This window comes from Chiloscyllium plagiosum, chromosome 6 (genome assembly GCF_004010195.1).
Source record: "Chiloscyllium plagiosum isolate BGI_BamShark_2017 chromosome 6, ASM401019v2, whole genome shotgun sequence".
NCBI lineage: Eukaryota > Metazoa > Chordata > Chondrichthyes > Orectolobiformes > Hemiscylliidae > Chiloscyllium > Chiloscyllium plagiosum.
The window spans coordinates 86,019,851-86,034,601 of record NC_057715.1 but is presented as its reverse complement, the minus strand read 5'-3'; the positions used below and the strand labels follow the sequence as shown (position 1 = coordinate 86,034,601).

Here is a 14,751-nt window from a genome sequence, read left to right as displayed (position 1 = left end):
GACTGAGAAATGCAGGTCAAGAAGGCGGTACTGAGTTCTCCTGCTCCTTTGATGCTGCCTGACCTGCGCTTTTCCAGAACACATTTTCAAACCCAAGAGGTAGAGGAAATTAAATAAGTGACTATTATATGTGTTTTTTTTAAAGAAGACAATAATAAAGAAAGGTGAATTGGAAATAGACAAGAATGGGAAAACTAGAAAATAAAGAAAAAAAGCAGTAGTTTTTAGTCCTTCGATTTAAAATGTTTTCAATTAATATTTATTTTGGCAGTGCAGTGTTAATATTACAACTGATAGTCATATCAGATATTTAGATGATTTTATTATGTAATATTAGTGTTGGTTCCTGCACTAAATGTCTAAAGAAATCAATGACTAGCTGAATGGCTCTGTAAAATTTCAGGGCTGCTGGTGCTCTGAGCATGAAAATGAAACATGAGGTGCAACATATCACAACTGAATAAATGAAGCAGAGATTTCTCATTGTTTTTCACTAGCTGCTCATTTTAACTTGAAGTTCACAAAATAACAAAACAGTCAAATTAAACTTAAAATTATTCTTGTTAAAATAGTATTTTCATGGTCATTTTTCTGTAGAACATATTTATATTGAAAAGAGAATAGTACTAATCACCAATATTGTTTAAAATTTTAAGATAAACTATTTTCAGGTAGCAACAAGCTACTTAACTCTGAAGACACTTTGCCTTCTTCAAACTTCACAGATAATAATGAAGGCACCCTCAAAATATAGGCAACAATTACAATATTCAGTGATCTTCTTTATAAGCTGATTTATACGTTTCCTTATAAGTCATGCTCCCATATTTGATGTTAATATTCCACAATGTTAGTGATGTTGTGAATTCATTACATTTTCAATGGCAGATACTCTCTTTAAAAATCCTTGCTTAACAGATGAAGTTGACTGTCTTGAAGAACACTCTGCCCACATGCCATTTCCATGATTCTTTTGATGTTTGCACAGAAATTGTTTCATCTTTTCTCTGAAGAAACTGGTTGTGAGTGTATAGAGAATTGGGTTCAATGCACTGTTTATCGGGAGTATAAATATTACTACCCAGGATGTTATTGTTCCTGAAAAATCAAGAAAACACAAATAAAAACGTGTTTATATTTTTATAACTGTTGATGGATTGAAATACCGAAAAAAGTTAAATTACATTATTACAATGATAGAGCACATTTCACATCCCCAACTGCTTTACAGCCAATGAAGTTCTTTTGAAATGTCATTTTTTACAAAATGTAGTAGTCAATTCACATGCAGTAAGCTCACATAAATAGCAATGTTATAAGGATCAATTATTTTTTTGTGATGCTAATTAAGGGATAAATACAAGCCAGGACACTAAGATTTTTTGAAATATTGCCATGGGATATTATACTTCCACATCATAGACAGGACTTCAGTTTAACATTTCATCTGAAAGTACTTTGTGAACCGCACTCACTGCTAGCTTAGAAGCTTATGCTCAAGTCTCTAAAGTGTAAATTAAGTGTAAATGGATGACATTTATTGCTTTTAATTAGAGAAAATATATAAATGATCTAAAATCACGAATATTAATGCTAAAGAGCTATGTATCATCCTCATATGCCAAACCAATGGCACATGTATGTTTTTTTTCATTAACTAAATGTTGATAATAAGTGATGTAATGACTGAAACCTTGCTTTTAAAAATGAGTTTAACTTGAGGACAGTACACTATTTATATGAAGTTGTTGGCAATGTGTGATTCCAATTAATACTTAGTCATACCATTCCATACCAGCAGGTGACTCTGGTGTACTTTCTAACAATTTTAAATAAATAAATTGAATTCATGCTTTGGGTATTAAAAAAACAGGTAAGAAAACTTCAGATGTATTAGAAAAACATTTCAAAGTGGTCTGAATTCATAACAGTAACTTTAAATTGAAAATGACACTTAATTATTGAAGAAGGGAGGTAGAGAGAAATCACTTAACGAGTATCTGGAGAATGTCCTTCAGCTGTTCACATCAAATAAGACACTGATTGTATATCGTCAGCCCATGCTTGCAAAACGTGCAACACAACATCAACACAGTGTCCAACATTGGATAAGAGTCAACAACTGACTAACATTTTCTGGCTAAGCCTGCAAAGTATTGTGCTGACAGCCAGTTTAGAATGGGCAGTTGAAGTGTGATGGCACTTGAGCATACCTGGATATCACATATGTTAATACACAGGTATCTGTTCTTTGCAAGGAGAAAAGATGATACTGAACCTGTGTCGACTTAAAATAGGTACAGCATTTACTGGTTCATTTTTCAGGGCAGTGCCTTGACCAATGAGAGGCAACTTGCCTAGTTTAAAATTTAAACAAAACTTGTTAAGTATCATTAATTAGTGCATTCTCCTTGGCAAAACATCTAGCAGGGTCCATTTCCCCACCAATCAGCATTCTCCTTTCATACAGTATAAATTACGGTTTTTTTCCCCCTAAGATTGATAAACTTATGAAATATCAAGATGGGACAGATGAAATCCATGGACAAAATATGTTTTTGGTTGGGCAATATTGAAGGCCTGTGCTTCAAAATGAAAATTTAAAAACAGAAAACCATTTGAAAACCAAATGAAGTTTGGTCATTTTCCTCATTGCTAGTTGTGGAACCTTGTGTGCAACGTAGCTTTGGATTTCTCTGCATTTCAATAATGGCTATGCTTCAAAAGTATTTAATTGATGGTAAAGGCAGTTATATAGGCACACACAAACAAGGAGAGAAAGTGAGGGCTGCAGATGCTGGAGATCAGAGCTGAAAATGTGTTGCTGGAAAAGCGCAGCAGGTCAGGCAGCATCCAAGGAACAGGAGAATCGACGTTTCGGGCATAAGCCCTTCTTCAGGAATGAGGAAAGTGTGTCCAGCAGGCTAAGATAAAAGGTAGGGAGGAGGGACTTAGGGGAGGGGCTTTGGAAATGCAATAGGTGGAGGGTGATAGGCCGGAGTGGAGTGGGGGCGGAGAGGTCAGGAAGATGATTGCAGGTTAGGAAGGCGGTGCTGAGTTCGAGGGATTTGACTGAGACAAGGTGGGGGAGGGGAAATGAGGAAACTTCACCTCCCCCCACCTTGTCTCAGTAAGAAATGCAAAACTTGCACCCACACCTCCCCCCTTACTTTCCTCCAAGGCCTCAAGGGAAAGTTCCATATCTGCCACAAATTCACCTGCACCTCCACACACATCATCTATTGCATCCGCTGCACCCGATGTGGCCTCCTCTATATTGGGGAGACAGGCCGCCTACTTGCGGAACGTTTCAGAGAACACCTCTGGGACACCCGAACCAACCAACCCAACCACCCCGTAGCCCAACACTTTAACTCCCCCTCCCACTCCTCCATCGCCAGACCATGGCAACATGACAGGTTGGAGGAAGAGCGCCTCATCTTCTGCCTGGGAACCCTCCAACCACAAGGGATGAACTCAGATTTCTCCAGTTTCCTCATTTCCCCTCCCCCCACCTTGTCTCAGTCAACTCCCTCGAACTCAGCACCGCCTTCCTAACCTGCAATCATCTTCCTGACCTCTCCGCCCCCACCCCACTCCGGCCTATCACCCTCACCTTGACCTCCCTCCACCTATCGCATTTCCAACACTCCTCCCCCAAGTCCCTCCTCCCTACCTTTTATCTTAGCCTGCTGGACACACTTTCCTCATTCCTGAAGAAGGGCTTATGCCCGAAACGTCGATTCGCCTGTTCCTTGGATGCTGCCTGACCTGCTGCGCTTTTCCAGCAACACATTTTCAACACACAAACAAGGAACTTGAGTAGGCTATTTGGCTCCACAAGCCTGCTCTGCCACTTAATAAGATCATGACTGATCTGATTTTAACTTCAAATCCAGATTCCTATCTACCTCAGATAACCTTTCATCCCCTTGCTTACCAGCAATCTATTTATCATTGCCTTAAGCATATTCAAGACTCTGCTTCCACTGCCAGTTCAGGAAGAGACTTCCAAAAGCTCACAACTCTCGGTGTGAAAAAAAAAGCCTTATCTCTGGTTTAATTGGGCACTCCTTTATTGAAAAACAGAGACCTTTAGTTCCAGATTCTCCTGTAAGAAGAAATAGCCTCTGCACATTTAACCTATAAAGACCCCTCAGGATCTTATATATTTTAATAAAATCACAGCTTCCTCTTCTAAATTCGAGTCTGTCTGGCCAGCCATCCTCATAAGACAACCTGCCCATTGCAGGTATTTGAGTAAACATTCCAATGCATCTCTGTCCTTCCTTAAATAAAGTGACCACTACATGGAGAATATAGAAGATTAAGATATAGAATACATAGAATCCCTACGGTGTGGAAACAGGTAATTTTTGAGACATTCAAGTTTCTTAGAGAGCTTAACACGATAGATCTGGAAAGGTTGTTTCCCCTTGTGGGAGAGTCTAGGACCAAAGGGCATTATCTCAGAATAAGGTGTCATAAATTCAATGCAGTGGGTTGTGAACATATGGAATTCTTTACCACAGAGGGCTGTTGAGGCTGGGTTTTTAAGAATAATCAGTAAGGAAATCAAAAGTCATGGGGAAGTGGCAGGAAATGGAGTTGAGGATTATCAAATCAGCTATAATCTCATTGAATGTTGGTGAAGACTCCAATGAATGTCGGTGAAGACTCAATTGTCTGAAAGGCCTACTTCTGCTCCATGTCCTGTGATTTTATGGTCAAGTGTGCACGGTAGCCTGGATGTGGTCCTACCGGTGCCCTGTGTACCTGAAGCATAACATCCACAATTTTAGCCTTCATTTTATTTTCCCAGTTACCTTCATGTCATCAGCAGGTTGGGCAGCCATACTTCCCTTCCCTTCATAGTGCATAGAATTCATAGAATCCCTACGGTGTGGAAACAGGTCATTTGGCCCAACAAGTCCACACCAACCCTCTGAAGAGTAACCCACCAGACCCATTCCCTGACCCTAATGCTCTATATTTCCCCTGACTAATGTACCTAACCTATACGTCCCTGAACAATATGGTCAATTTAGCATGGCCAGTTTACCTAACCGGCACATCTTTGGACTATGGGAGGAAACTGGAGCACCTGGAGGAAACCCAAACAGACACGGGGAGAATGTGCAAACTCCATACAGGCAGTCGCCTGAGGCTGGATTCAAACCTGGATCCCTGGCGCTGTGAGGCAACAGTGCTAACCACTGAGCCACTGTGCTTTATATAATTTCTAAACAGTTGAGGCCCAGTACCAGTCCCTGTGAAGCATCACTCACTACATTTTGCCAACATGAAAAAGACATGAAAATCTATGTCCAATCTCTACTTCCTTTTAATCAGCCAATATTCTATCCATGGGACTTTTACCCCAAGACATGAATTTTTGCTTTCTGCACAACCTTTGATGTGGCACTTTATCAAATTCCTCTGGAAATGTAAGCACAATACACCTGGTTCCCTTTTTTTCCACAATACATGTTGTTTCCTCAAATAACTCTAATGGATTGGTTAATCATACTTTTCCTTTCATTAAACCATATTTGTAAATATTGGCACAGGGGATAGTTAAAGGTAAAGTCACCATAATCCCAGAAGACTATTGCTTCATTAGAGAGAAACAACTAGTGATGTTTGAATCTGAGGGTCACGAAGCCTTAGCAAGGAAAGCAGCTGGTGCATGAATTTACCTGGTGATTAATTTGAACTTATCTAAGAGCTCTGCTATAACTTTGAAAATAGTGCTACCATTGGCACTATTTTCCCATTTAAAAGAGAATTTTGGAGATTTAAAACCTATGCATCAATGATATCACTCATTACTTCTTTTAAAGACACTAGGATAAATTCATCATGACCTCACAGATCATGACCACACTTCTACATTGTTGGCATTTCTTGACCTTTTAAAAAGGTAATTCATGAGATCCATGTATGCCTGGCTACGCCAGCAGTTATGGCCCATCGACTTGAAAATATAGCAATGAGCTACTTTCTTGAACCATTAAAATCCATTTGGTTTAGGTAGACCCATTAGAAAGGAAGCTTCAGGATTTTGACTCAGTTACACTGAAGGGACATGATCATATTTCCAAGTCAGGATGGTGAGTGGCTTGGTAGGGAACTTGCAAGTGATGGTATTCGAATGTGACTGCTGTCCTTGTCCTGCTGGATAGTAATGTTCATGGTTTGGAAAGAGCTGTCCAAGGAGCTTTCATGAATTTTTGCTGTATATTTAGTTGACAAGACATACTATTGAGCTATTGATGATGAAGGCAGTAAAAGTCTGTGGATGTTGGACCAATCAAGTGAGCCACTTTGTCCCAGATGGTGTCAAGCTTCTTGAGTGTTACTGGAGCTGGACTCATCCAGCCAAGTGGAGAGTATTCCATCACACTCAGGACTGTGCCTTGCAGATGCTGGATACGAGTCAGGAGGCTAGTTACTCACTGCAAGATTCATTGGTGTCAACTTGTTCTTAGTAATATGGCTAGTCCAATTCAATTTCAGGTGAATTGCATCCCCTAGGATGTTGATAATGGGGGATTCAGTGGAGGCAATGTTGCTGAATGTCAACTGTGATGCTTAGATTCTTGTTGGAGATAATCATTGCCTGATATTTGTATGGTGTGATTGTTCATTGCCATCTGTCAGCCCAAACCTGCAAATTGTGTAGGTTTTGCTCTATTTAGACAAGGATTGCTTCAGTATCTGAGGAGTTGTCAGTGTGCTGATCATTGTGCAATTATTAGCAATTAGCAATTAGCATCCCCACTCTGACCTTATGATGGAGGATTATTGATGAGGTAAGTGAAGATGATTCGACCAAGGACAGTACCTGAGGAACTCTTGCACAGGTGTCCTGGAACTGAGATAACAGACCTCCAACAACTACAACGATCTCTCGTTTGTGCTAGAAATTACTCCAGCTTGTAGAGAGTTTTCCTCTTGACTCCCATTGACTCCAGTTTTGCTAGGACTCCTTGATGCTATACTCAGTCATATGCAGCCTTAAGAACAGAGGAGCTTCTTGTCAAAAGGAGGAAGGTAGCTTATGTAAGGTGGAGGAAACAATGATCTAGCATAGCTTTAGAGGATTACAGGATTATTAGAAAGGAGCTCAGAAATGGACTGAGGAAAGCCAGGAGGGGGCACGAAAAAGGCTTGACAGGAAAGATTAGGGAGAACCCAAAGGCATTTTACTCATACGTGAGGAATAAGAGAATGATCAGGGAGAAGGCTGGGGCCGGTCAGGGGTAGCGTAGCGAATTTGTGCGTGGAGTCTGAGCGGATAGGGGAAGCCCTAAATGAGTGCTTTGCTTTGGTTTTCACTAAGGAAAGGGACCTTGGTGTGAATGAGAACTTTGAGGAGCTGGGAAACAGGCTTGAACAGATCAAGATTGATGAAGTTGATGTGGTAGAAGTTTTGGCAAACATTAAGGTTGATAAGTCCCCAGGGCCAGACCAGATTTATCCTAGGTTGCTCCAGGAAGCGAGAAAGGAGGTTGCTAAGCTGTTGGCAAAGATCTTTGCTTCCTCACTCTCCACGGGAGTAGTACTGGAGGATTGGAGGGAGGCGAATGCTGTTCCTCTTTTCAAGAAGGGGAATAGGGAAATCCCTGGCAATTACAGGCCAGTCAGTTTTATGTCTGTGGTCAGCAAGGTTTTGGAAAGAACTCTGAGGGATAGAATTTATGACTATTTGGAAAAGCATAGAGTGATTAAAGGCAGTCAGCATAGCTTTGTGAGGGGCAGGTCATGCCTCACAAATCTTACTGAGTTCTTTGAGGAGTTGATGTGACAGGTCGACAAAGGTTGAGCAGTGGATGTGGTGTATATGGACTTCAGCAAGGCATTTGATAAGGTTCTCCATGGTAGGCTCATTCATAACCTCAGGAGGTATGGGATACAGGGAGATCTGGCTACTGGATTCAGAATTGGTTGGCTGACAGAAGGCAGAGAGTGGTTGTTGATGGAAAGTATTCTGCCTGGAGGTCAGTGGTGAGTGGTGTCCCACAGGACACTGTTCTTGGGCCTCTGCTATTTGTAGATTTTATAAATGACTTGGATGAGGAGGTTGAGGGGTGGGTTGAGGGGTGACACAAAGGTTGGAGGTGCCATTGATAGTATCAAGGTCTATTGCAAGCTGCAGCGCGACATAGACAGGATGCAGAGCTGGGCTGAGAAATGGCAGATGGAGTTCAATCTGAATAAATACGAAGTAATGCATTTTGGAAAGTCAAACTTGAATGCTGAATATAGGATTAAAGACGGGATTCTTGGTAGTGTGGAGGAACAGATGGATCTTGGTGTTCAAGTGCGTAGATTCCTCAAAGTTGCCGTCCAAGTGGATAGGATTGTTAAGAAAGCATATGGTGTTTTGGCCTTCATTAATAAGGGGATCGAGTTTAAGAGCCACAAGGTTTGCTGCAGCTCTACAAGACCCTGGTGAGACCACATTTGGAATATTGTGTCCAGTTCTGATTGCACTTTTAGGCTTTGGACAGGGTGCAAAGAAGGTTTACCGGGATGCTGCCTGTACTGGAGGGTTTGTCTTATGACGAGAGGTTGACTAAGCTTGGACTTTTCTCGCTGGAGAGAAGGAGGAAGATAGGTGACCTGATTGAGGTATACAAGGTAATGAGAGGCTTGGATAGAGTCAATAGCCAGAGACTTTTCCCCAGGGCAGGATTAACTGGCATGACAGGTCATTGTTTTAAGATATTAGGAGGAAGGTATAGAGGAGATGTCAGAGGTAGGTTCTTTACGCAGAGAGCTGTAAATGCATGGAATGCATTGACAGCAGTGGCGGCGGAAGCAGAGTCATTAGGGACATTTAAGCAACTGCTAGACATGCACATGGTCAGCAGCGAATTGAGGGGTATGTAGGTTAGGTTATTTTATTTTAGATTAGGAATAATCCTCGGCACAACATCGTGAGCCGAAGGGCCTGTTCTGTGCTGTACTTTTCTATGTTCTATGTTAATGTCAAGTGCAGTCACTCGTACCTCTGGAATGCAGCTTTTTGGTCTCTGTTTAACTAAATATTGTAATGGGGTCAGGAGCTGAGTGGCCTTGATGGAACCTAAACTGATCTTGACCCAGCAGGTTATGGCTAAATAGTTGTTGCTTGATAATACCGTTGATGAAACCTTCAATCATTAGACCATTTGGGCAATGTTTGGATAGGATGGGTTTGTCTTCCTTTTTGATACTGGACATTCCTGTCTATTTTTCCGTGTTGTCAGGTAGATGCCAGTGTTGTAGTTCCACTGAATCAGCTCGGCTAGAGGCACAGTACGTTCTAGAACACAAGTCTTTAGAACTATTGCTGGAATGTTGCCAGGGCCCATAACCATCACCAATAGCCGTTAGCTATTTCTTCATATCATGTGGAGTAAATCAAATTAGCTGTAGAGTGGCATCTTTTTACTGAATACATCTGGAGGAGGCTAAGATAGATCATTCAAACAGCATTTCTGGCTGAAGGTTGTAGCAAATGCTTCTTCAGCTTTGACTTTTGTACTTATGTGCTCGGCAGACCTGTTGTTGCAGATGGCAATATTTATGGAGCCTAATCCTCCAATGAGTTATTTAATTGTCCATTACCATTCACAACTAGACCTGGCAGGACTGCAGAGTTAAGATCTGATTTGTTGGTCGTGGAATCACATAGCTCAGTCTCATACCTGTTGCTTTTGCTGGTTGGCATGTAAGCAATTCTGATTTGTAGCTTCACCAGGTTGGCAAATCACTTATAAGTATGCCAAGTACTGCTCCTGGCATGCACTCCTAAAATCTTCATCGAATCAGGATTGATGCTCTGGCTTTGTAGACATAGTAAAGTGGTGAAAATGCCAGACTGTTACAGATTGCATTGAAGTTCATTTGCTGCTTCTGACGACCTCCAGCACCTCATGGACATTCAATCTTGAATTGCTAGATTTGTTCAAAGTCTATCCCATTTTTCACAGTGATAGTGCCATAATCATGAAGAAGGGTATTCTCAATGTGAAGACAGTTTTGTTCCTTTTTTGAGGCTTTTGCACAATTGATACAACTGAATTGCTTGTTGAGGGCAGTTAGCAGTCAGGCACTATGTTGTGGGTATGGAGTCACATTTAGGTCAGGCCAAGAAAGGACAGCTGTTCCTTTCCCTTTAAAGGGCTCATGAATGTTTGTGACAATTGATAATGATTTCATGGTCATCATTAGACTTTTATTTCCTGATTTATATCTCAAAAATATTCCATGAACTCCTCAAACTGGAAATCTTTGCCCATCTGACTTTTCAAGTTTATTGAAATATCTTATTGAACAAAGAAAGAGGAGTTGGCCATTCCTTTTCTTGGCCTTGCTAAACAATTAACCTAGGTAATGGATATTTTGCATCTCAACTCTGCATCATATTGTTTGATATTCTTAGCTAGTTTAGCTACCATCTGACTCAGAGATTTTTGAACAAGAGTCCAAAGCAATTATATCAGCAGCGAGACTCAAACCATGGAGCTTAAATGCAACACCTTTAATGCAAGGGCAATCGCCATGCCACCACGTGTTTTTGAAGAATTTGTGAACAAAGCACTTCAAAAATACTTGAACAGGATCATAATTTCAAGTTCCAGACTGTTAAGTTTTTGCTAATAGCAAAATAAGCATATTAATATATTTTGAACACCACATCCATTTGTTAAATCTTGATTTAAATTAGTCCATGGCAAAAGTTTATGACTTCAGTTCCCCTCATTCATTTACACAGAAAGTAACATCATATTTTGCATACAGTAAGTGATTATTGTGAAAGACATAATTGTTGCTAGGTCAAAATTATTGGATGCTATATTGTTATATTTCAAAATGATTTAGGAATTATATTGCCATAAACGTGCTGGATAAGGCTGAAGATAACAGGAACTGATAAGCGACTTCACAATGGCCTGATATGTGAGTGGAATTATGCTGAGTCATTCAGATCTGCTAAGAGCAAAGATTGCAGGAAATCACTAATTGCTGTCTCTACCAAGTAAGGACAAAACATTCAGGATTGACCACGTGCACAGATAATTCCAAATAAGGCATACTTGGCACAGATACCTGTTTATAAAGCAACCTGAGAAAATCCTTTTTTTCAGCAGAACTTTGAAGAATCTCTGCAGGAAAAACCTTACGTCGGGAGGTATGGTGAAGACGTCGAGAATAATGCCAGGTAATAACGTTTGGGGTTAGTTACAGAACCCAGGCTAGTGAAAGACAGTGTTTGAGATATCTCGAGCAGTTAAAAGTGTGTGTTATTCATTTAAGTAATAATGAATTGAGTTTTATAGAGCTCTAAATGTCTCTGCTGTATCTTCAAGAGACAGTACATGTATACAAATATATTAAGATTGCTGTATTACTAGTCATTGCTGTATTACTACTGCATTACTAGTCATTGTACCAAAGGAACATGGTATCATTTCACTGAATGTAGAGAGATCAACTCAAGGTAAACTCCAATACTCATGCTTAAACTTGTGATTTTTCTTTACTTCTGAGAAGTTCAAGATATAATAATTGAACTCCCCACCTTCACTACACAGATGAGAGAGATTCAAATAGACAGTTCACCACCACCTTCTCAAAGGCAATGAGAGATGGGAAATAGATATTAGCCTAGCCATTGATGCCTGCATTCCATGAGCAAAACAAAAGTGTGGAAGTTTTTCACCTTTAGTGCTACCTAAGGAAAGAAGCAATATAGATAGGCAAATCAATTTGATGCAGTTGCTGAATTTCCGCTTGCTGGCTTTCTGTATGCTGGCTTCCCACATGCTGCAGTTGCATGTGTTTAGGTCTTTGAAGGTGGTAGGTGATGTTGACAGAGTGACTAATAAAGCAGGTGTGTTGTCAGGCTTCAGATGGACACTTGAAAAATAACCTAGCGGAGTTACAGGGATAGAGCAAGGGATTGTGACCAACTGGTTTGCTTTACAAAGAGCTGGTATGGACTTGTTGGTTTATCAGCTTCCTTCTTAGTCATAAATGGAATCAATACAGGGAATCGTACAGTACACCCATGACAATAACAGCATTCTCATAACGATCTTCATTCTTCATCAATTGGAGAAAGTGTACAAATGTCTGTGCAAAGTATCTTAGAAGCTAGCCTTCGTCAGTTACATTCCTCAAAGGCCTTTGTACCTCCAAATAGAGTGAGCAGGTGGTTTCTTGGAGCTTAGAACTACTCTGTAAAAATATGGCTGATGGTACCAGTGAGGAACCTTACTTGTGAAATGGAAGAAAGATACAAATGAAGTCACATGACCTAAGTGGTCACTCAATAAGCTATTAGTTGATGTAAATGGATTTTAGATGCTGGACAGAACAGTGATATTCTTCACTATGTACCAGCGCCGGTGCTTAATGATCCACTATACCTTGCACTTTATTGCGCTGAAGAAAGGAGCTACAGGAGGAGGAAAGTGAGGACTATTCAGTATCCTCAGATGAAGTGGAGGAGTAGATAAGGAGGACTATTAACATATCAAGGACGCCTGCTGCTACTCACCTTTTGCCAAAAAAAGACTCATCCAGGCACAGTTCAGACAACCTGAGCATATGAAATGTTACACTGAAACAATGCTCAAAGCTAGTGCCTACTTGGAACTGTTACCATTAGATTTGGCTATCTAGTGCATGCCTAGTTGGTCTCCCACCTTCTAACTGCCATGAACTTAAATTCATCCAACATTCTGCTACCCATAACCTAACCTGTATCAAGTCCTGCTCACCTTCTGCCTTAATTAACTTATTGATATCATATCTGAGAGTAATCCAGAGATCTGGGTAAACTCCTAGGAACCCTTGGTTTGAATACTATCATGGCAGATGGTAGAATTGTAATCAAAAGAATTCTGGAATGAAAAGTCTAATTACAAGAATAAAACCGTTGCTACAAAAATCATGATTTGGAGAAGCCGGTGTTGGACCGGGGTGTACCAAGTTAAAAGTCACACAGCACCAGGTTATAGTCCAACAGATTTAATTGGATGCACTAGCTTTTGGAGCATGAAAGAGCAGCTCTCCGAAAGCTAGTACTTCCAATCAAACCTGTTGGACTATAACCTGGTGTTGTGTGATTTTTAGCTATAAAAATCCATCTGGTTTACAAATGTCCTTTAGAAAAGAAAACTGCTATCCTTAGCAGTTCAACATGTGACTCCGGACACAGCAATGTGGTTGACTCCTGACCACCCTCTGAAATGGCCTAGCAAGCCATTCAGTTGTGAACCACAAAAGTCTTAAAAAATGAATCAAACTAGATTGACCACGTGGCATCGACTAAGGTAATGAAAAACACAACCCTGTTGACCTTGCAAAGTCCTGCTTACTAACAGCTGGGGGCTAGTGCCAAAGTTAGGAAAGCTGTCTCACAAATTAGTTAAGCAACAATTTGACACTTATTCTTTCAGAATCTTACCTTACTGACTATGTCTCAGAAAACATCATCATCACCTCAGGCCATGTCTTGTCCCACTGTCAGGATAAACTCATCAGAAGTGGTAGTTCAGTGGTATACAGTTGGGAGAAAGATGCCTAGAAGTTCTCAAAGTTGACTTCTCACCCTGTGAAGTCTCAAGGCATCAGGTCAAACACAGACAACAAAACCTCTTGCTAATTAACATGTACTGCATGCCCATCGACTGATAAATCAATATTCCTTCATTCTGAACAGACTACGACAAAGAAATGAAGAGTGGTAAGGGTGCAGATTCTGGAGGAAGAGGAAGGTGAAGGCTGTGCTACTTCATCAGAGGAGATGGAGAGGTTTAAGGAGGAGCGTAATGATCTGTCAAGAATATCTGCAGCTGTGCACCTGCCAAAAAAAAACTGCGATGGATTCATCTGGGGCATGATTCAGATAACCAGAGCATGTGAAATCTTATTGCACAAAAATGTAATGCAGTGGAGGCACTGAATATTGCACAAGTATGGGACCTGATAACATTCTGGAGTAGTACATGAGAAAACAGGACAAGTCCATCCACAAGCATTCACCTCCTCTGCCTCTCCCTCTGCTGCTCAGTAGCAGCAGTGGATACCATTTACAAGAGATGCTACAGAAATTCATCTAGCCTTCTTAGGCAGCACTTTCTAAGTGTTTGACCACAACCATTAGGGGACAAAGTCAGCAGTTACTTCCTTCCTAATGGCATTATGGATCTACCTAAATGAAATGGACTGCAACAGTCCATAAAACAAACCTCAAAGAACATAAAATGTTCTCCACTCCATTGTCAAGTCGCCTCATTGCTTTGCCCCTTCCTATCTCTGTAATCTTCTCTAGCCTTACAAAGAACTCAATATCTGTGCCTACCCATCCTGGCCCTGTGCATCCTTGATTTTAATCACTCCATCATTGCCATCTAGGCCCTTAACTGTTGAGGACTTTACTATGAGGAATTAGGAATTTTTCATTAGGAATTTATTCCTAAATCCCTTCACCCGGTCTATCATTTCCTAACTTTAACTCACTCTTTAAAACTGCACTCTTTGAACAAGCTTTTGCTAAAATTCATTTGTGGCATGTTGGCATCGCTGTCTGGCCAGCATTTATTTGCCTGTACCTAGTTGTTTTTGAGAAGGTGGTGGTGAGCTGGGACTTCACCAGTTTCCTAATTTTCCCTCCTCCCACCTTTCCGAGTTCCAAACTTCCAGCATCATCCTCATGACCTGTCCTACCTGCCAATCTTCCTTCCCACC

The 14,751-nt window shown here is 40.8% G+C and overlaps 1 protein-coding gene across 2 annotated transcripts in view; it reads right to left on the bottom strand.

The window, feature by feature from the left end:
- Positions 1-344: 344 nt before the first annotated feature.
- LOC122550791 (relaxin receptor 2-like) overlaps positions 345-14,751 on the bottom strand; it is a 158,833-nt gene continuing 144,426 nt past the window's right edge. For both annotated transcript variants that reach the window (XM_043692054.1, XM_043692055.1), the window contains one exon: positions 345-1,098. In XM_043692054.1, the coding sequence (XP_043547989.1) occupies positions 851-1,098 (248 nt within the window). In that variant the 3' untranslated portion in view covers positions 345-850. The remainder of the gene's footprint in view (positions 1,099-14,751) is intronic.